The sequence below is a fragment of the Ranitomeya variabilis genome, chromosome 2 (assembly GCF_051348905.1).
Source record: "Ranitomeya variabilis isolate aRanVar5 chromosome 2, aRanVar5.hap1, whole genome shotgun sequence".
NCBI classification, from domain to species: domain Eukaryota; kingdom Metazoa; phylum Chordata; class Amphibia; order Anura; family Dendrobatidae; genus Ranitomeya; species Ranitomeya variabilis.
The window spans coordinates 1,068,228,290-1,068,251,602 of record NC_135233.1 but is presented as its reverse complement, the minus strand read 5'-3'; the positions used below and the strand labels follow the sequence as shown (position 1 = coordinate 1,068,251,602).

General features: G+C 44.0%; 1 protein-coding gene across 1 annotated transcript in view; it reads right to left on the bottom strand.

The window, feature by feature from the left end:
- The window catches only part of LOC143808658 (adhesion G protein-coupled receptor F5-like), a 128,838-nt gene that overhangs the window by 76,665 nt on the left and 28,860 nt on the right, over window positions 1-23,313 (bottom strand). The window contains exons 6-7 of the mRNA XM_077291548.1: window positions 6,951-7,160; window positions 4,768-4,959 (exon numbers count right to left, since the gene is read on the bottom strand). Of these exons, the coding sequence (XP_077147663.1) occupies window positions 4,768-4,959; window positions 6,951-7,160 (402 nt within the window). The remainder of the gene's footprint in view (window positions 1-4,767; window positions 4,960-6,950; window positions 7,161-23,313) is intronic.

Sequence of the window (23,313 nt, the reverse complement as noted above, 5' to 3'; positions counted from 1 at the left end):
TCCCTCTGCCCTCCCGCTGTCCGATTGCACCCCCCCATACTTACCTAGTCCCGGTGTCCCTCCCAGTGTCCTCGGTCTTCTCGCATGGGCGCCGCTATCCTGGAAAATGCCGGCCGGCAGATTCGTTCCCTGTACGTTTTGATCACTGTGATAGGTTCTATCACAGTGATCAAAATAAAAAAAATAGTAAATAACCCCCCCCTTTATCACCCCCATAGGTAGGGACAATAATAAAATACAGAAAATATATATTTTTGTTTTTCCATTAGGGTTAGGGGTAGGGTTAGGGTTAGCGTTGCACTTAGGGCTAGGGTTGCACTTAGGGTTAGGGTTGCACTTAGGGTTAGGGTTGCACTTAGGGTTGCACTTAGAGCTAGGCTTGCACTTAGGGCTAGGGTTGCACTTAGGGCTAGGGTTGCACTTAGGGCTAGGGTTGCACTTAGGGCTAGGGTTGCACTTAGGGCTAGAGTTGCACTTAGGGCTAGGGTTAGAATTAGGGTTAGGGTTGCAATTAGGGTTACAATTAGGGTTAGGGTTAGAATTAGGGCTAGGGTTGGAATTAGGGTTAGAATTAGGCTATGTGCACACGGTGCGGATTTGGCTGTGGATCTGCAGCGGATTGGTCGCTGCGGATTCGTAGCAGTTTTCCATCACATTTACAGTACCACGTAAACCTATGGAAAACCAAATCTGCTGTGCCCATGGTGCGGAAAATACAGCACGGAAATGCTGCGTTGTATTTTCCGCAGCATGTCAATTCTTTGTATGGATTCCACAGCGTTTTACACCTGCTCCATAATAGGAATCCGCAGGTGAAGTCCACACAAAAAACACTGGAAATCCGCGGTAAATCCGCAGGTAAAGCGCAGTGCGTTTTACCTGCAGATTTTTCAAAAGCGGTGCGGAAAAATCCTCACACAAATCTGCAATGTGGGCACATAGCCTTAGGGTTAGGGTTGGAATTAGAGTTAGGGTTGGAATTAGGGTTAAGACTAGGGTTAGGGGTGTGTTGGGGTTAGGGTTGTGGTTAGGGTTGGGATTAGGGTTAGGGGTGTGTTGGGGTTAGTGTTGGAGTTAGAATTGAGGGGTTTACACTGTTTAGGCACATCAGGGGGTCTCCAAATGCAACATGGCGCCACCATTGATTCCAGCCAATCTTGCGTTGAAAAAGTCAAATGGTGCTCTCTCCCTTCCGAGCCCCGACGTGTGCCCAAACAGTGGTTTACCCCCACATATGGGGTACCAGCGTACTCTAGAGAAACTGTAAAACAACTTTTGGGGTCCAATTTCTCCTGTAACCCTTGGGAAAATAAAAAATTGCAGGCTAAAAAATTATTTTTGAGGAAAGAAAAATGATTTTTTATTTTCACGGCTCTGCGTTATAAACTTCTGTGAAGCACTTGGGGGTTCAAAGTGCTCACCAGACATCTAGATAAGTTCCTTTGGGGATCTAGTTTCCAAAATGGGGTCACTTGTAGGGGGTTTCTACTGTTTAGGCACATCAGGAACTCTGCAAACACAACGTGACGCCCGCAAAACATTCCATCAAAGTCTGCATTTCAAAACGTCACTACTTCACTTCCGAGCCCCGGCATGTGCCCAAACAGTGGTTTACCCCCACACATGGGGTATCAGCGTACTCAGGACAAACTGGACAACAACATATGAGGTCCAATTTCTCCTGTTACCCTTGGGAAAATACAAAATTCTGGGCTAAAAAATCATTTTTGAGGAAAGAAAAATTATTTTTTATTTTCACGGCTCTGCGTTATAAACTTCTGTGAAGCACCTGGGGGTTTAAAGTGCTCACTATGCATCTAGATAAGTTCCTTGGGGGGTCTAGTTTCCAAAATGGGGTCACTTGTGGGGGAGCTCTAATGTTTAGGCACACAGGGGCTCTCCAAACGCGACATGGTGTCCGCTAACGATTGGAGCTAATTTTCCATTCAAAAAATCAAATGGCGTGCCTTCCCTTCCGAGCCTTGCCATGCGCCCAACCAGTGGTTTACCCCCACATATGAGGTATCGGTGTACCCAGGAGAAATTGCCCAACAAATTTTAGGATCCATTTTATCCTGTTGTCCATGTGAAAATGAAAAAATTGAGGCTGAAAATTTTTTTTGTGAAAAAAAAGGACTTTTTCATTTTTACGGATCAATTTGTGAAGCACCTGGGGGTTTAAAGTGCTCACTATGCATCTAGATAAGTTCCTTGGGGGGTCTAGTTTCCAATATGGGGACACTTGTGGGGGAGCTCCAATGTTTAGGCACACAGAGGCTCTCCAAACGCGACATGGTGTCCGCTAACGATGGAGCTAATTTTTCATTCAAAAAGTCAAATGGCGCTTCTTCCCTTCCAAGCCTTACCATGTGCCCAAACAGTGGTTTACCCCCACATGTGAGGTATCGGTGTACTCAGGAGAAATTGCCCAACAAATTTTAGGATCCATTTTATCCTGTTGCCCATGAGAAAATGAAAAAATTGAGGCTAAAAGAATTTTTTTGTGAAAAAAAGTACTTTTTCATTTTTACGGATCAATTTGTGAAGCACCTGGGGGTTTAAAGTGCTCACTATGCATCTAGATAAGTTCCTTGGTGGTCTAGTTTCCAAAATGGGGTCACTTGTGGGGGAGCTCCAATGTTTAGGCACACGGGGGCTCTCCAAACGCGACATGGTGTCCGCTAAAGATTGGAGCTAATTTTTCATTCAAAAAGTCAAATGGCGCTTCTTCCCTTCCAAGCCTTACCATGTGCCCAAACAGTGGTTTACCCCCACATGTGAGGTATCGGTGTACTCAGGAGAAATTGCCCAACAAATTTTAGGATCCATTTTATCCTGTTGCCCATGTGAAAATGAAAAAATTGAAGCTAAAAGAATTTTTTTGTGAAAAAAAGTACTTTTTCATTTTTACGGATCAATTTGTGAAGCACCTGGGGGTTTAAAGTGCTCACTATGCATCTAGATAAGTTCCTTGGTGGTCTAGTTTCCAAAATGGGGTCACTTGTGGGGGAGCTCCAATGTTTAGGCACACGGGGGCTCTCCAAACGCGACATGGTGTCCGCTAAAGATTGGAGCTAATTTTTAATTCAAAAAGTCAAATGGCGCTCCTTCCCTTCCGTGCGCCCAAACAGTGGTTTACCCCCACATATGAGGTATCAGCGTACTCAGGACAAATTGGACAACAACTTTCGTGGTCCAGTTTCTCCTTTTACCCTTGCGAAAACAAAAAAAATTGTTGCTAAAAGATCATTTTTGTGACTAAAAAGTTAAAGGGAACCTGTCACCCCCAAAATGGCTGGAGAGGTAAGCTCACCGGCATCAGGGGCTTATCTACAGCATTCTGTAATGCTGTAGATAAGCCCCCGATGTTACCTTAAAGAGGAGAAAAAGACGTTAGATTATACTCACCCAGGGGCGGTCCCGGTGCGGTCTGGTCAAATGGGTGTCTCCGGTCCGCACCGGCGCCTCCCATCTTCATTCCATGACGTCCTCTTTGGGTCTTTACGCCGCGGCTCCGGCGCAGGCGTACTTTGTCTGCCCTGTTCAGGGCAGAGCAAAGTACTGCAGTGCGCAGGCGCCGGGCCTCTCTGACCTTTCCGCCGCCTGCGCACTGCAGTACTTTGCTCTGCCCTCAACAGGGCAGACAAAGTACGCCTGCGCCAGAGCCGTGGCGTAAAGACCCAAAGAGGACGTCATGGAATGAAGATGGGAGGCACCGGAGCGGTCCGGAGACACCCATCCGACCTGACCGCACCGGGACCGCCCCTGGGTGAGTATAATCTAATGTCTTTTTCTCCTCTTTCAGGTAACATCGGGGGCTTATCTACAGCATTACAGAATGCTGTAGATAAGCCCCTGATGCCGGTGAGCTTACCTCACCAGCCATTTTGGGGGTGACAGGTTCCCTTTAAATGTTCATTTTTTCCTTCCATGTTGCTTCTGTTGCTGTGAAACACCTGAAGGGTTAATAAACTTCTTGAATGTGGTTTTAAGCACCTTGAGGGGTGCAGTTTTTAGAATGGTGTCACTTTTGGGTATTTTCAGCCATATAGAACCCTCAAACTGACTTCAAATGTGAGGTGGTCCCTAAAAAAAATGGTTTTGTAAATTTTGCTGTAAAAATGAGAAATCACTGGTCAAATTTTAACCCTTATAACTTCCTAGTAAAAAAAAAATTTGTTTCCAAAATTGTGCTGATGTAAAGTAGACATGTGGGAAATGTTATTTATTAACTATTTTGGGTCACATAACTCTCTGGTTTAACAGAATAAAGGTTCAAAATGTGAAAATTGCAAAATTTTCAAAATTTTTGCGAAATTTCCGTTTTTTTCACAAATAAACGCCGAAATTATTGACCTAAATTTACCACTAACATGAAACCCAATATGTCACGAAAAAACAATCTCAGAATCCGAGGATCAGTTGAAGCGTTCCTGAGTTATTACCTCATAAAGGGACACTGGTCAGAATTGCAAAAAATGGCCAGGTCATTAAGGTCAAAATAGGCTGGGTCATGAAGGGTTAATGTCAAAATACTTCTGGTTGCTTGTGAAAACATACAGCAGTTTATCTGTTTCCTGTTGTCACATCTGATCTACAGAAACGCTGAGCTCTATCTATATCATTTCATTTCTCACAATGCACTGATCTTCGGTATCGGAAAACCTGCCGGATTCTGAATTTAGCTTGAGACATGAATGGGAAAAGAAATCACGCTGAATGTAGATTTGTTAAGTGTCCCAACATTTGAGGTAGATTGTAACTTACCTGCTGCACCATCTGTCTGCCACGTCACATTAAACAGGGCAAAGTTGTCACTGCAGCAATAAATAGTCCAGGTAGAGTTATCACAGAAGGTATCAATGTTACTTGATGCAACAATGTTAATGTTGGAAATATTGAGAACGGTGCCTGTGGTTTGTGTTGTCCCATTTATAGTAGAAGAACAGTTGTAAGTACCTGCAGGGGGTATTAAAGAGGAATTACTGATCACTAATGGATAATGGTAAAGAAAAGGGAACATAAGTAGTAATAAATTGACTGTAGAAGTGGTGTAAGATGGGACGCCAGCACCACGGACAAGGCAAAAATTGTACTCCTGTTACGATTTCACCCCTCAGTGTGTCTGGGATGCAGTTACTGATGGCTCAGCCATTCAATCTGGAACAGGGGCTTGCCGAAGCTGTCAGTACTTTGATTGAAAGCTCAGTATCCAGTCTGGGATGTGCTGGGCTGTCTCCAGGTGTTCCTTGTCACAGGTGATTGCCCAGGTACTTAGCTGGGCTGTTAGTCCAAGACCTCTGACAGACGCAACTTCAGCTGTGTAGTTGGCTTTCTCTGTGCTTAGTATTTTGCTCGATGATCTTTTGTTGCCTGACCTTAGACTTCTTTTGGCCCTCCGTCTATTTAAACTCTTTGCTCTGATCTGGTATCCTCCTGGTATTTTGACCTCGGATTCTTACCTGACCATGCCTTTGTCCCTTCCCTCTCAGACTCCGTGACTATCCCAACTCATGGCTTATCCACAAGAAGTGACTCACTGTCACAACTTCCTGACCCTCTTAAAATGACCCCTCCTGAGTGTCCCCTTGCAATAAATAATGGCTCTTAAATTGCTCCTTTAGAAAGTATTAATGTCCACTTAAAAAGTAGTGATTCCACTTAGTGTACCCAACAAAGGTAATATTGCCATCTATGTCTCACTCCACCCCAAAAAATAAAGTTTACAGTTATCTATTCAGAGCGATGGAGTAATCTTCTTCCCTTCATACAGAGAGGGGGTCGGCGCAGGTTGTGCAATGCAGAGACCTCATTGCATCTACTGCCGAAGGCCACCAAAGTTTGTTAGGTTTCTTCCTTTATCAGATGATCTAACTACAGTATATTGGCACCATATCAATGCTGATAGAGTTTAAAGTGGAGCTCGTCCCAGAGACGAAAGTATGTGCACTGCCCTGGATTTTTGGTGCTAAAGACGCCGCTGCCAGACTCTCCGTTTTTCTTCTAAAATTTTGCCTCCCTAGGACTTTTACTCCCCCACGTTATGCCACTGATTACACCTAAAAAGTATTACTAATTTGTAAACCCCAGAAATAAAATCTTAGTTGGTAACTCTCTCGGAATGTCCAGGAGGTTCCCCTGAAATACTCCCAGGGAAGCTGACAAATCTTCCTGGTGTTGAGAAAGTCTCCTGAAATCTTTTAGAAACCATAATTTGTCTGCCAAACGGTGGGGGCATGAAAAGGAAACATGAAAACTTTCACACGCATCTGCAATTGGAAGGCCAAGTTGGAATAAGATGTAATCTGCAGAGGAGAAAGTTGGCAAGTAGGAATAAGATGTAATCTGCGGAGGAGAAAGTTGGCAAGTAGGAATAAGATGTAATCTGCAGAGGAGAAAGTTGGCAAGTAGGAATAAGATGTAATCTGCGGAGGAGAAAGTTGGCAAGTAGGAATAAGATGTAATCTGCAGAGGAGAAAGTTGGCAAGTAGGAATAAGATGTAATCTGCGGAGGAGAAAGTTGGCAAGTAGGAATAAGATGTAATCTGCGGAGGAGAAAGTTGGCAAGTAGGAATAAGATGTAATCTGCGGAGGAATTCTGAAGTTTCAACCTTTTGACTTACCATATTGTGTTTATCAGCAGAAAATTCTGTCTTTCTGGTGAAGGATTTTTTTTTGTGCCAAGGTAATACAGATAATTAGACTAGACATATACTGAAATGTGAAGCGTAAGTTTAGCAACTTTGTGATACTCTGTAGGGAGGTATTTATATGTGTCTATGTATGACCACAATGTGGATGTAACGTGTATTTCAACACTTCAGAATTTTACAACTTTACCAACTTGTTGCTATATGGTATCACATTTGTGTTTTCATATATCGAGATCGTAACCAAATTTGCCCAAAAGGTAATGGTGGTGACATCTATAAGCTGTTGGTTGTACTCACCTCTATCGGTATCTAGAAGATTCTTTATCTTCAGCTCACATAAAGTTACAAGTCCTTGTTTAGTAACGTTAGCGGAATACTTTGCATTATTAGAAATGTTCGTGGAGTTGTGGTACCAGGAAACATTGGATCCATCGCTGAAGCTGCACGTTATCGTTGCCGTGTCTCCAATGAATAGTTTGTCTGGAGACACTGTGATGTTGGGTTTTTCTGCAAAGACAACGAAGAGAAGAATTTCATGATCTTTAATGAAAGATGTTTTGCATCATAACTATTAGATAAGATGTTTGTATCTTCATTGGATTGTGTTTTTCATTGAAAGTAAGAAAAAAAAACTGTTGTAAAACTCATGGTGGCACTTTTTGGCCCAAGAGACTGGAATCGCAATATGAATTCTTGAAGTGCTAGAAGCTGCTCCTGTACGTCTTCACAATGGTTGCCTATCATCTGCATGTTAACCCCTTAGTGACGGAGCCAATTTTTTAAAATCTGACCAGTGTCACTTTATGTGGTAATAACTCTGCAACGCTTCAACAAATCCGAGTGATTTTGAGACTGTTTTTTCGTGACACATTATACTTTATGATAATGGTAAATTTAGATCAATATGTTTTGTGCTTATTTATAAAAAATAACAAAAATTTGAGAAAAATGTTAAAAAATTAGCAATTTTCTAAATTTGAATGATTATCCCTTTAATCCAGATGGTCATACCAAGGCAAACCATTAATAAATAACATTTCCCACATGTCGGCTTTACAGCAGCACCATTTTTAAAATGTTATTTTATTTTGTTAGCATTTTAGGAGGTTTAAAAATGTAGCAGCAATTTTTCATTTTTTCAAGGAAATTTACAAAATTTATTTTTTTAGGGACTTATCCATGTTTGAAGTGACTTTAGGGGTCCCATATATTGAGAATCCCCCAAACGTGATACCATTTTAAAAACAGCACCCCCTGACATATTGAAAACTGCTGTCAGATAGTTTATTAACCCTTCAGGTGCTTTACAGGAATTAATGCAAAGTGGTATGACAGAAATGAAAATGTGTATTTTTACCACCTAAATGCCTCTAACTTCTGAACAGATTACTAGAGCTGTTAGACTGTAAGGCCGCTATTTGGTCATGAATTGCCATCGCAAACATCAGGACCACAAAATAATGATCTGAGGGCACCAGTTTGGATAAAGAGGAAACCCCCACACTCTGTTAACCATTTATAATGATGTAGTCACTATTGACAGCAGCATCTAAGGGGTTAAACAGATTTGGAAAGTGCAAATACTGATCGTGGGTGATACAGCAAGTTGTCAGCTATAGTGTACAGCCGGCAGCTGCTGGATTGTCACCTGTATGGGGAGGCTATTCTCTTATATCTCAGGTCAGTTAAAAGACGTATTGGCTGTCACTAAGGGGTTAAAGTATTATAAGAAAACAACAACTCTTTTCCCAGTGAAATATTACATTCACCACATTAAAGGGTTACCTTTACCCAAAGTGATGTGAGAAATGTAAAATAGGAAATTTGCTGTCAACAAGCATCCGCTGCAGAGTTCACAGGCTTCTCTTCGGGATTTTGTTGATGCCAGGTGATTGTTGGGGGACAGAGTACTGAGTGCGGAGAACCAGCCCCGATCTGGTAGGAAAGTATAAATTGTTTTATTTTTCACACCCCCTAGGTCCATTAAAGTTAAGTTTTAAAGTTGTGGACAACCTCATTAATATGTTAAAAAAGACATATAACATAATTTATAAGCAAAAGCAAAAAAGACCAGCCAGCTAATGGGTTAGTATAATTATAATGTGCAGGTGCACACATACACTGTGGCCATGAGCAAACAAAAATAACCTAGAATAAGAAGTTATTAAGAAAAAACAGAAACATTTAGCTGGAGTTTAAGTTAGTATACATGCAACGCATGTTCACATTGGGGTTTAAACAAACAAAACCTACAAGACAGAAAATGATCATACACCCTGCTGTAACTAAATAAGTAAAAGAGCAAAAGTGCATTTAAATAATGCATAAAAAAGCATAAAAGCCATCCCACCAGCGGCAGGGTGACCCTTTTTGGGACTCTTCCCTAGGCTAAGGTGTCCAGAGTTCAGGACCCATTCCTTTATCTGCCCTTATTCACACTGAACTATATTCTGACATACGGTAAGGTTTTAATATTAGACAGTGTAGGACCATCCCAAATAGGGTCACTTTGCCACTGGTGGGATAGCTTTTATGCTTTTTTTTGGTGAAAAACAGTGTTACTAAGAACCCTATGTTATTAAAATGCCCTTTTGCTTTTTTACTTATTTAGTTACAACAGGGTATATGATCGTTCTATTTCTTGTAGATTTAGTAAATAAATACTGTCGATAAAACCCAAGAAAAAAAATAAAAATGAGCATATACCCTGTTGTATGTAAATAGTAATAGTACTTTTAAATAACATAGGTACTTAGTTAACACGAATTTAAAAAAAAAAACCCATAAAAAATCCATCCAACCTCGACAAGGTGTACCCAATGGAGATGGACCTATCTAATCTCTAGTATTAAAACCTCAACTTGTGTCGTTTGACCTCAATTTAGATAATGCCAGAGCAGGACACACGCCCAACTGTCAAGACACTTGCCCAAGGGAAGCTATATAGTTGAAATGCCTAGCTCAAAAAAGTACAAAATACTACAGCAAAACCAAAGAAATGAGCTGGAACATAAGTTGGTATACATGCAATGTGTAAGAGCACGTTCACACTGTGGCCATTTCACTAACAAAACCCAAGTAAGTAAATAGTAATAGTACATGTAAATAACATAGGGTACTTAGTACTTAGACACTAAAAAGTATCCTATGTTATCTACATGCAAGGTTTTTTGCTATTTTTTTTGTTGAATTTTGTCTGTGAAGTAGCCACAGTGTGAGTGTGCTCCTACACATTGCACATACACCAGCTTATACTCTGGCTCATTTCTTTGCTGAAATTACTGTAGATTGTAACACATGTGAAAAAACATAGGGCACTTATTTACTATTTTTTCTGCATCAAAAAAGCATAAAAGACATCCCACTACAACAAGGTGAAGCAAATCAGGATGGTTTATGACTCTAGTTGCTCATCTCGCTATGTGCCAACCAGTCCTCAAAATATATGGGAGCAGAGCAGGACCAGTGCCTCGATGAGTTTAAAACCTATGGGAAGCTGCGTTGGGATGGTTTTTATGTTTTGTTGATCACACAAATGTTAAGCAGGCACCCTATGTTTTTTTCACATGGGTTGCTATCTATTTACTGCAGTGAGGTTATGTTTTTATAGTATAATTTTAGAAGGCTGGTAAACTCCTTGCATTACCGAGCCTGACCCGTACTGCTGAAAGAGCTAGTAAAATATTTTATAAGTGGGTATCCTCTTTAAAATACAATATATGGAGAAAAGTATCTGCCCCCGCCACATTACAACTAGAGCTTTTTTGACCTTGGATGCTACATCCATAGACATTAAAGGGAATCTGACCTTTCCTGGCGCCTGCGCACTGCAGTACTTTGCTCTGCCCTCAACAGGGCAGACACAGTACGCTTGCGCCGGAGCCGCATGAAGACCAGAAAAGGACGTCATCGTAAGAAGATGGGAGGCGCCGGACCTGGACCACGACGCCCATCGGACCCAATTCAAACCGCGACCTCTCCTGGGTGAGTAAAATATAACCTTTATTTCTCATCTTTCAGGTTACATCGGGGGCTTATCTACAGCATTACAGAATGCTGTAGATAAGCCCCTGATGCCGGTGGCCTTAGCTTATAGGCAAATTTTGGGGTGACAGATTCCCTTTAATATGGAGCGATAATATCTTCAATTCTTCTGGTAATGTTTTTTGAGATGTCTGTGGAAATGTTTGCCCCTTCATCCAGAAGAGCATTTGTGAGGTTAGACCCTGATGTTGGGGAGAGCCTGGGCTCACAATCTCCAACCTAGTTCATCCCAAGGGTGTTGGATGGCGGTTGACGTCTGGACTGTGTGTGTGGACGGTCAAGCTCTTCTACCAAACTTCTCAAACTATGTCTGTATGGACCTAGTGCACTGGGCACAATTATTGTATCTTCTGGATGAAGAGATCAGGTCAGACACTGATGTTGGGGAAAGGCCAGGCTCAATGTCTCTGTTCGAGTTCATGCTATAGGTGTTGGATGGGATTGTGGTCCGTGCTCTTTGTGGCGGATCATGTTCTTACACACTAAAAGTCCCTAACCATGCCTTCATAGATTGACCACTGAGCACAGTGATGGGGAACAGAAAAGGGTCTTTCCCAAACTGTTCTTACAAAGATGAAATCTACAATTGTCCAAAATATCTTGTGCTAAAGCTTTAAGATTTCCATCACTGGAACTCAGGCTGAGCACTGATAACAAGCCCATAGCATTAATCTTTCTCCACCAAATTGTACAGTGAGCACAATGCAGACAGAAGGTAATGTTCTCCTGGACTCATCAAACCCAGACTTCTCCATCAGACACCAGATAGAGAAATGTTATCCGTCACTTCACAAAACATGTTTCCTCCAGAGTCCAGCAGTGGCGGCTTTACACCACTCCATCCGAGGCTCAACATTGTGCTTGGTGATATAAGGCTGCATGCAGTTTCCCGGCCATGAAGGCCCCGGCTTCCACTTCTCAATTATATCTCTCACAGGTGATGGGGAAAAGATAGGAGGAAGAAATGCCAGGAACAGACTTGTCCCACCGGTAGCTCCTTTTACCGGTGAGCTCTTTACCACCAGCCATTCTGTCACTTTAGTAAAGACAGATGGCATGTTGGGGGGCCGGAGGTCATACACTGGGGTGATGGGCCGATGGGACAGTTGTGACACACTGGGGGCAATGGGGCCCAATGTTATACAATGGGAGGCTATGGGGCCATATGTTATATATAGGGGCTATGGGGCCAGATGTTATACACTGGGGGTTATGGGGCATATGTTATATACAGGGGTGCTGTGGGGACAGATTTTATACACTGTGGGGATATGGGGCCAGATGTTTTACACATGAGAGGCTATAGGTCTGGATGTTTTACCTCAGGGCTAGGGGCCAACCGGATGTTATACCCTGGTGTCAAGGGGTCGGATGTTATACACCAGGGAAAGAGTTGTCTGGATAATATACATCAGGACTCAGGAGCAATGGTGCCGTATGTTATACACTGGGGACTAGGTGCTCAATGTTATACTGTACACCGGAGGGAGAGGGGTCTTGGATAATATACACCAGGAGCAATGGTGCTGTATGTTATACACCGGGGACGAGAGGCTGGATGTTATACACCAGCGGGAGAGGGGTCCGGATAATATACATCAGGAGTAGTGGGGCCATATGTTATAACTGGGAACGAGGGGCTGGATGTTACACACCAGCGGGAGAGGGGTCCAGATATCATACATCAGGAGCAATGGTGCTGTATGTTATACACTGGGGGCAATGGGCCAGATGTTAGACACTGAGGCAGTGGGACAAAAATTCTGAATTTTTTGACTAAGATGTTTGTCCCAGTATGTGACGTCACAATCCTAGGAAGGTATAACCCCAGGCAATTGTCTTAAATTTACAAAGGTCCCAAACAACCCTTCAGCCCTTTGTGTTATCCCGTCTTGTGTTGGGGGGTGTATTTTCCTGCAGGCCACTTGTCTATTACCATTTTAGTTTATGCGAATACAACTAAAGTTACTCATAGGAAATTACCCTCACATGTCATACTTATCAAGGGCGGGCCAGAATAACAGCCCTGTTATATCATTTGGTGTCAGAGGAGTTATGCTAACAATGAGGATCTCCGAATAGGGTTGAGCGACTTTCATTTTTTTAAGATCGAGTCTGGTTTTGTGAAACCCGATTTAGTCCAGAGTCGAGTCGAGTGAAGTCGGCCGATTATCGCTAAAAGTCGGGGATCGACCGAAACACGAAACCCAATGCAAGTCAATGGGGAAGCATAGCCGGCAGTGAGTGGAGGCCAGGAAAACACCTACAGTGCACATTTTACTGCCAAAAACATCCATTCTTGTTTTCTGAAGCGTGTCAATCTTAATTAACTTTATAATAATAGTTGGGCACTGGAAATTGGGGGTCATTTGGCAAAAGTTGTGGGGGTAGGGCTGGTTCAAGGTTTTAGTGGGCCCAGGAAACATGGACTACGTGTCATGGCGGTGGAGCAGGGAGAGGTAAGTATTTCAACGTTGCAAGTGCTGTGATCCTGAGCAAGCAGGGGGGGGGCACTCGTTCGCATTGGCACTGGCACAGGGCCCCTCAAAGTACAGCGATGTGTGTTTGCATGGCGGGGGCGCCTCCCACCAGCAGCGACACTTTTGCGTACTCTGAGGGGCCCTGTGCCAGTGACGTCGCCAACGAGTATGCCCCCCCACCTGATGAAGGAACCTGCACTTTCATCTGCACCTTCCTCTTTGTCCATGTGTAAGGTGGTATAACATGCGGGAAGGGGAACCTGACTTTCAGCAGGGTCAGATTCTGGCTGTGTAGAGTGCAAGGGGAATGTAGTGGTCTAGGTCAATGTACCAGCAGACTCATGTAGCAGTGGCTGGGCAGTGGACAGGATGAGGAGGAAACAGATATAGGGCCAAAGAATAAAGTAGGCTAAATGCAGTTCAAAATTGGTAACAGGACTAAACAGGTGGCATTGCTTTGTTGAGTGGAGTAGCAAACCCAGGAGCAGCAGACACTGTTTTAAGGGCCCAAACACACTAATAGGCCAAATGCAGTTTAATATCTGCTACTGTAGGCCAAAAGCCAGAAGGTTGAAGCTCAGCTTTATTCAGTTGAGGACAAACACCACGCAGGGGCAGACACCGTTAGTAGGCCGGAACCACCAATGTGTTTAAAAACTGCAGTTAATCAGAGCCGGAAGGTAGAAGCTCAGCTTTATTCAGTTGAGGACAACAGAAGGCAGGGGCAGACACCGTTAGTAGGCCGGAACCACCAATGTGTTTAAAAACTGCAGTTAATCAGAGCCGGAAGGTAGAAGCTCAGCTTTATTCAGTTGAGGACAACAGAAGGCAGGGGCAGACACCGTTAGTAGGCCGGAACCACCAATGTGTTTAAAAACTGCAGTTAATCAGAGCCGGAAGGTAGAAGCTCAGCTTTATTCAGTTGAGGACAACAGAAGGCAGGGGCAGACACCGTTAGTAGGCCGGAACCACCAATGTGTTTAAAAACTGCAGTTAATCAGAGCCGGAAGGTAGAAGCTCAGCTTTATTCAGTTGAGGACAACACCAGGGAGGGGCAGACACCGTTAGTAGGCCGGAACCACCATTTTTTTTTTAAAAACAGCAGTTAATCAAAGCCAGAAGGTAGTAGCTCAGCTTTATTCAGTTGAGGACAACACCAGGCAGGGGCAGACAGACACCGTTAGTAGGCCGGAACCACCAATGTGTTTAAAAACTGCAGTTAATCAGAGCCGGAAGGTAGAAGCTCAGCTTTATTCAGTTGAGGACAACACCAGGGAGGGGCAGACACCGTTAGTAGGCCGGAACCACCAATGTGTTTAAAAACTGCAGTTAATCAGAGCCGGAAGGTAGAAGCTCAGCTTTATTCAGTTGAGGACAACACCAGGCAGGGGCAGACAGACACCGTTAGTAGGCCGGAACCACCAATTTTTTTAAAAAACAGCAGTTAATCAGAGCCGGAAGGTAGAAGCTCAGCTTTATTCAGTTGAGGACAACACCAGGCAGGGGCAGACATACACCTTTAGTAGGCCGGAACAGCCAATTGCATTTTTAAAAATGGTAATTTGGAACAGAAGGTAGAAGCTCAGCTTTATTCAGTTGAGGACAACACCAGGCAGGGGCAGACATTCACCTTTAGTAGGCCGGAACAGCCAATTGCATTTTTAAAAATGGTAATTTGGAACAGAAGGTAGAAGCTCAGCTTTATTCAGTTGAGGACAACACCAGGCAGGGGCAGACATTCACCTTTAGTAGGACGGAACAGCCAATTGCATTTTTAAAAATGGTAATTTGGAACAGAAGGTAGAAGCTCAGCTTTATTCAGTTGAGGACAACACCAGGCAGGGGCAGACAGACACCTTTAGTAGGCCGGTACAGCCAATTGCATTTTTAAAAATGGTAATTTGGAACAGAAGGTTGAAGCTCAGCTTTATTCAGTTGAGGACAACACCAGGCAGGGGCAGACAGACACCTTTAGTAGGCCGGAACAGCCAATTTTATTAAAAAAAAGCAGTTAATAAGAGGCAGAAGGTAGAAGCTCAGCTTTATTCAGTTGCAGCTTCTTGGCAATAATATAAAGAAGACGCGACAGGACAACACTCGGTGGATGCCATATCTGTGTTTTCAATGGAAAAAAACCTTTCAGTTAACTACTTGCAGGAGAAAGTTTTTGTAGCTGGTGGCCAATTTTTGTACTGTACCAGTTTTTTGTTGTATGTGTTTTTGTTTTTAATGTTAAAATGTCTGCATTTGATATCTCTCCAGTATTTTCTTTTTTATAAGCAAAATACTGCAGTTTTACATCGGTTACATGGATACACAGGCAGCTTGGTGGTGAGTGGAGGAGTATTTCAAGTAGGGACCGCAGACAGGCTATCAAAGGCCTAAAATAACAAACAATAGGCTCATGGCAGTTTTACAGCGGTTACATGGATACACGGGCAGGCAGCTGGTGATGAGTGGAGGAGTATTTAAAGTAGGGACCGCAGACAGGCTATCAAAGGCCTAAAATAACAAACAATAGGCTCATGGCAGTTTTACAGCGGTTACATCATGGATACACGGGCAGGCAGCTGGTGATGAGTGGAGGAGTATTTAAAGTAGGGACCGCAGACAGGCTATCAAAGGCCTAAAATAACAAACAATAGGCTCATGGCAGTTTTACAGCGGTTACATGGATACACGGGCAGGCAGCTGGTGATGAGTGGAGGAGTATTTCAAGTAGGGACCGCAGACAGGCTATCAAAGGCCTAAAATAACAAACAATAGGCTCATGGCAGTTTTACAGCGGTTACATGGATACACGGGCAGGCAGCTGGTGATGAGTGGAGGAGTATTTAAAGTAGGGACCGCAGACAGGCTATCAAAGGCCTAAAATAACAAACAATAGGCTCATGGCAGTTTTACAGCGGTTACATGGATACACGGGCAGGCAGCTGGTGATGAGTGGAGGAGTATTTCAAGTAGGGACCGCATGCACAGGCTATCAAAGGCCTAAAATAACAAACAATAGGCTCATGGCAGTTTTACAGCGGTTACATGGATACACGGGCAGGCAGCTGGTGGTGAGTGGAGGAGTATTTCAAGTAGGGACCGCAGACAGGCTATCAAAGGCCTAAAATAACAAACAATAGGCTCATGGCAGTTTTACAGCGGTTACATGGATACACGGGCAGGCAGCTGGTGATGAGTGGAGGAGTATTTAAAGTAGGGACCGCAGACAGGCTATCAAAGGCCTAAAATAACAAACAATAGGCTCATGGCAGTTTTACAGCGGTTACATGGATACACGGGCAGGCAGCTGGTGATGAGTGGAGGAGTATTTAAAGTAGGGACCGCAGACAGGCTATCAAAGGCCTAAAATAACAAACAATAGGCTCATGGCAGTTTTACAGCGGTTACATGGATACATGGGCAGGCAGCTGGTGATGAGTGGAGGAGTATTTAAAGTAGGGACCGCAGACAGGCTATCAAAGGCCTAAAATAACAAACAATAGGCTCATGGCAGCTTTACAGCAGTTACATGGATACACAGGCAGCTTGGTGATGAGTGGAGGAGTAGTGCAAGGAGTGTCTGTCCCAGTACTCCCAAAATATAAATAGATGTTAATGTCTCGCAAAACAACCAAAACAAAAAAAAAGGTGGCATACTTAGGTACAGGGGTGGGCTCATCTACTGAGTTTCTGACATAGTAATTTGGCAGTAACTATTTAATGGTGCCAATATAGGACACAGACACAGACTACTTTAAGTTGCATCATAGATGTCTACAAATTTGTATTGTCAGTGCCAGACATTGAATGATGTCAGCGAATAGACTAAAGATTGGTGGAGCTGTGCGACATAATTTTGCACGTGGTAGAGCACATTTTGAGCTGGGGTAGGGGGGAACTCTCTTGAGGCCGGCGGGACCGCCCCAGGGCCCCTCATGTTACAACGGTGTGTCTGACGTTGGGTGCGCACCACCACCGCCAGAGACACTACATTGTACTATGAGGGACCCAGTAGCAATGCCGTCAACCAAAAGCGAGCACACCCACCTCTTCAGACAAACAGCAGTCTCACGGGTGCTTGCGCCAAGTCGCGATACCACGGCCCCGTGTGGGAAGTTTTGCCATTTAGGGAGGTGTAAACATGTCGTATGCTGTACAATCAGCTGCAGCAAATTAGACATTAGAAAAGTAATTCACAGGCAAGAGCTTTTCATAGGAAAGCTAGGTGTCGGCCTGGCAAGGTGGGGCAAAAGATTTCGAAATCCAGGAGTGGTTCATTTTAATGAATGTTAGATCGTCAACATTTTGGGTAGCCAGACGAGTCCTTTTTTCGGTTAATATTGAACCTGCAGCACTGAATACTCTTTCTGATAGGACACTTGCTGCCGGGCAAGCAAGCTCCTGCAATGCATATTCTGCCAATTCAGGCCAGGTGTCTAATTTTGATGCCCAGTAATCAAATGGGAATGACGGTTGAGGGAGAACATCGATAAGGGATGAAAAATAGTTAGTAACCATACTGGACAAATGTTGTCTCCTGTCACTTTCAATTGATGCAGCAGTACCTGTCCTGTCTGCGGTCATAGCAAAATCACTCCACAACCTGGTCAGAAAACCCCTCTGTCCAACGCCACTTCTGATGTGTGCACCCCTAACACTCCTAGTCTGCTGCCCCCTGGAGCTCGTGTGAGAACGATCACGTGCGCTGTGTGCTGGGAATGCCTGAAGCAAACGGTCAACAAGAGTTGATTGTTTGGTTGCTAATATTAGTTCCAAGTTCTCATGTGGCATAATATTTTGCAATTTGCCTTTATAGCGTGGATCAAGGAGGCAGGCCAACCAGTAATCGTCATCGTTCATCATTTTCGTAATGCGTGTGTCCCTTTTTAGGATACGTAAGGCATAATCCGCCATGTGGGCCAAAGTTCCAGTTGTCAAATCTCCGGTTGTGATTGGTTGAGGGGCAGTTGCAGGCAAATCTACGTCACTTGTGTCCCTCAAAAAACCAGAACCCGGCCGTGACACGCAACCAATTTCCTGTGCCCCCGGGAAAGGTTCGGCATTAAAAATATACTCATCCCCATCATCCTCCTCGTCCTCCACCTCCTCTTCGCCCGCTACCTCGTCCTGTACACTGCCCTGACCAGACAATGGCTGACTGTCATCAAGGCTTTCCTCTTCCTCTGGTGCAGACGCCTGCTCCTTTATGTGCGTCAAACTTTGCATCAGCAGACGCATTAGGGGGATGCTCATGCTTATTACGGCGTTGTCTGCACTAACCAGCCGTGTGCATTCCTCAAAACACTGAAGGACTTGACACATGTCTTGTATCTTAGACCACTGCACACCTGACAACTCCATGTCTGCCATCCTACTGCCTGCCCGTGTATCCTCCCACAAATAAATAACAGCACGCCTCTGTTCGCACAGTCTCTGAAGCATGTGCAGTGTTGAGTTCCACCTTGTTGCAACGTCTATGATTAGGCGATGCTGGGGAAGGTTCAAAGACCGCTGATAGGTCTGCATACGGCTGGCGTGTACAGGCGAACGTCGGATATGTGAGCAAAGTGCACGCACTTTGAGGAGCAGGTCGGAGAACCCAGGATAAGTTTTCAATAAGCACTGCACCACCAGGTTTAAGGTGTGAGCCAGGCAAGGAATGTGTTTCAGTTGGGAAAGGGAGATGGCAGCCATGAAATTCCTTCCGTTATCACTCACTACCTTGCCTGCCTCAAGGTCTACTGTGCCCAGCCACGACTGCGTTTCTTGTTGCAAGAACTCGGACAGAACTTCCGCGGTGTGTCTGTTGTCGCCCAAACACTTCATAGCCAATACAGCCTGCTGACGCTTGGCAGTAGCTGGCCCATAATGGGACAACTGGTGTGCAACAGTGTCATCTGCCGATGGAGTGGTTGGCAGACTGCGTTCTGTGGAAGAGCTGTAGCTTCTGCAGGAGGACGAGGAGGAGGAGGAGGAGGGGGTGCGAACGCCTACAGCCAACTGTTTCCTAGACCGTGGGCTAGGCACAACTGTCCCTAAATTGATGTCGCCTGTGGACCCTGCATCCACCACATTCACCCAGTGTGCCGTGATGGACACATAACGTCCCTGGCCATGCCTACTGGTCCATGCATCTGTAGTCAGGTGCACCTTTGTACTCACAGATTGCCTGAGTGCATGGACGATGCACTGTTTAACATGCTGGTGCAGGGCTGGGATGGCTTTTCTGGAAAAAAAGTGTCGACTGGGTAGCTCGTATTGTGGTTCAGCGTACTCCATCAGGGCTTTGAAAGCTTCGCTTTCAACTAACCGGTAGGGCATCATCTCTAACGAGATTAGTCTAGCTATGTGGGCGTTAAAACCCTGTGTACGCGGATGCGAGGATAAGTACTTCCTTTTTCTAACCAGAGTCTCATGTAGGGTGAGCTGGACTGGAGAGCTGGAGATCGTGGAACTTTCGGGTGTGCCGGTGTACATGGCAGACTGAGAGACGGTTGGAGACGGTATAGTTTCCGCCGGTGCCCTAGATGCAATATTTCCTCCTACAAAACTGGTGGTTCCCTGACCCTGACTGCTTTTGGCTGGCAAAGAAACCTGCACAGATACTGCCGGTGGTGCGGAAAATGGTGGCCTTACAGTGACGGAAGGGATGTTGCGTTGCTGACTAGCTTCATTGGCCGAGGGTGCTACAACCTTAAGGGACGTTTGGTAGTTAGTCCAGGCTTGAAAATGCATGGTGGTTAAGTGTCTATGCATGCAACTAGTATTTAGACTTTTCAGATTCTGACCTCTGCTTAAGCTAGTTGAACATTTTTGACAGATGACTTTGCGCTGATCAGTTGGATGTTGTTTAAAAAACTGCCAGACTGCACTCTTCCTAGACTCGGATCCCTTTTCAGGGATTGCAGACTGAGCTTTAACCGGATGGCCACGCTGTCCTCCAACAGGTTTTGGCTTTGACACGCGTTTTGGGCCAGATACGGGCCCGGCAGATAGAACCTGTTGCGATGTTGATGCCTGCTGCGGCCCCTCCTCCACCTCCGCTTCTGAACTACTGCCGCCTGCACCCTGTTCCCCCAATGGCTGCCAATCGGGGTCAATAACTGGGTCATCTATTACCTCCTCTTCGAGCTCGTGTGCAACTTCGTCTGTGTCACTGTGTCGGTCGGTGGTATAGCGTTCGTGGCGGGGCTACATAGTCTCATCAGGGTCTGATTGTGGATCTGTACCCTGAGAGGGCAATGTGGTGGTCTGAGTCAAAGGAGCAGCATAGTACTCTGGCTGTGGCTGTGCATCAGTGCACTCCATGTCAGAATCTACTTGTAATGGGCATGGCCTGTTAAATGTTTCACTTTCTAAGCCAGGGACGGTATGTGTAAAGAGCTCCATGGAGTGACCCGTTGTGTCGCCTGCTGCATCCTTCTCTCTTGTTGTAGTTTTTGCTGAGGAGGACAAGGAAGCGACTTGTCCCTGACCGTGAACATCCACAAGCGACGCGCTGCTTTTACATTTAACAGTTTCGGAAGAGGAGGCAAAAGAGCTAGAGGCTGAGTCTGCAATGTAAGCCAAAACTTGCTGTTGCTGCTCCGCCTTTAAAAGCGGTTTTCCTACTCCCAGAAAAGAGAGCGTTCGAGGCCTTGTGTAGCCTGACGACGAAACTGGCTCCACAGCTCCAGACTTAGGTGGAATATTTTTATCCCCACGACCACCTGATGATCCACTACCACTACCATCATTACCAGCTGACAATGAACGCCCACGACGACCTCTTGCACCAGACTTCCTCATTGTTTTAAAATCTTAACCAAAGTAACTTTATTTGTTGCTGTCAAACAACTTACACGGTGAGCTATAACTTCAGTATGATTTCAATATCCCTTAACAGGTTGGTGAGACCACAAGGAAAATCAGGCACAATGTTACACACTCTGTTTTCTGTGGCACAAAATCACAGAGATGACACACACGCAGGACTGTCACTCAAGCACTAATGTCAATATTAATCTCCCACCTAATTTATGTTTTGTTTTTTTTCAGGGAGACTTTAGAAACCAAATAATATTAAAAAAAAAAAAAAAAAAAAAGGCTTTCTATGGCCCACAATTAGAGAGAGAGAGGTGGCACACCCAGGAGTCAAGACTGGCACACAAGCTGAAAGGGCAATATTACTCTCCCACTGTTTTTTTATGTTTTTTTTTTTTCAGGGAGACTTTAGAAACCAAATAATATTAAAAAACCCCCCCAAAAAATAGGCTTTCTATGGCCCACTGAATGAGAGAGAGAGGTGGCACACCCAGGAGTCAAGACTGGCACACAAGCTGAAAGGGCAATATTACTCTCCCACTGTTTTTTTATGTATTTTTTGTTTTTTAAGGGAGACTTTAGAAACCCAATAATATTTAAAAAAAAAAAAAAATAGGCTTTCTATGGCCCACTGAATGAGAGAGGTGGCACACCCAGGAGTCAAGACTGGCACACAAGCTGAAAGGGCAATATTACTCTCCCACTGTTTTTTTATGTTTTTTTTTTTTTCAGGGAGACTTTAGAAACCAAATAATATTAAAAAAAAACCCAAAAAAAAGGCTTTCTATGGCCCACAATTAGAGAGAGAGAGGTGGCACACCCAGGAGTCAAGACTGGCGCACAAGCTGAAAGGGCAATATTACTCTCCCACTGTTTTTTTAAGTTTTTTTTCTTTTATTTTCAGGGAGACTTTAGAAACCAAATAATATTAAAAAAAACCCAAAAAAAAAGGCTTTCTATGGCCCACAATTAGAGAGAGAGAGGTGGCACACCCAGGAGTCAAGACTGGCGCACAAGCTGAAAGGGCAATATTACTCTCCCACTGTTTTTTTATGGTTTTTTTTTTTTCAGGGAGACTTTAGAAACCAAATAATATTAAAAAAAAAAACCCAAAAAATAGGCTTTCTATGGCCCACTGAATGAGAGAGAGAGGTGGCACACCCAGGAGTCAAGACTGGCACACAAGCTGAAAGGGCAATATTACTCTCCCACTGTTTTTTTATGTTTTTTTTTTTTTCAGGGAGACTTTAGAAACCAAATAATATTAAAAAAAACCCCCCAAAAAAGGCTTTCTATGGCCCACAATTAGAGAGAGAGAGGTGGCACACCCAGGAGTCAAGACTGGCGCACAAGCTGAAAGGGCAATATTACTCTCCCACTGTTTTTTTATGGTTTTTTTTTTTTCAGGGAGACTTTAGAAACCAAATAATATTAAAAAAAACCCCCAAAAAATAGGCTTTCTATGGCCCACTGAATGAGAGAGAGAGGTGGCACACCCAGGAGTCAAGACTGGCACACAAGCTGAAAGGGCAATATTACTCTCCCACTGTTTTTTTATGTTTTTTTTTTTTTCAGGGAGACTTTAGAAACCAAATAATATTAAAAAAACCAAAAAAATAAATAGCCTTTCTATGGCCCACTGAATGAGAGGGAGAGAGGTGGCACACCCAGGAGTCAAGACTGGCACACAAGCTGAAAGGGCAATATTACTCTCCCACTGTTTTTTTATGTTTTTTTTTTTCAGGGAGACTTTAGAAACCAAATAATATTAAAAAAAAACCAAAAAAAAGGCTTTCTATGGCCCACAATTAGAGAGAGAGAGGTGGCACACCCAGGAGTCAAGACTGGCGCACAAGCTGAAAGGGCAATATTACTCTCCCACTGTTTTTTTAAGTTTTTTTTCTTTTATTTTCAGGGAGACTTTAGAAACCAAATAATATTAAAAAAAAACCCCAAAAAAAGGCTTTCTATGGCCCACAATTAGAGAGAGAGAGGTGGCACACCCAGGAGTCAAGACTGGCGCACAAGCTGAAAGGGCAATATTACTCTCCCACTGTTTTTTTATGTTTTTTTTTTTTTCAGGGAGACTTTAGAAACCAAATAATATTAAACCCCCCCCCAAAAAAAATAGGCTTTCTATGGCCCACTGAATGAGAGAGAGAGGTGGCACACCCAGGAGTCAAGACTGGCACACAAGCTGAAAGGGCAATATTACTCTCCCACTGTTTTTTTATGTTTTTTTTTTTTTCAGGGAGACTTTAGAAACCAAATAATATTAAAAAACCCAAAAAAATAAATAGCCTTTCTATGGCCCACTGAATGAGAGAGAGGTGGGACACCCA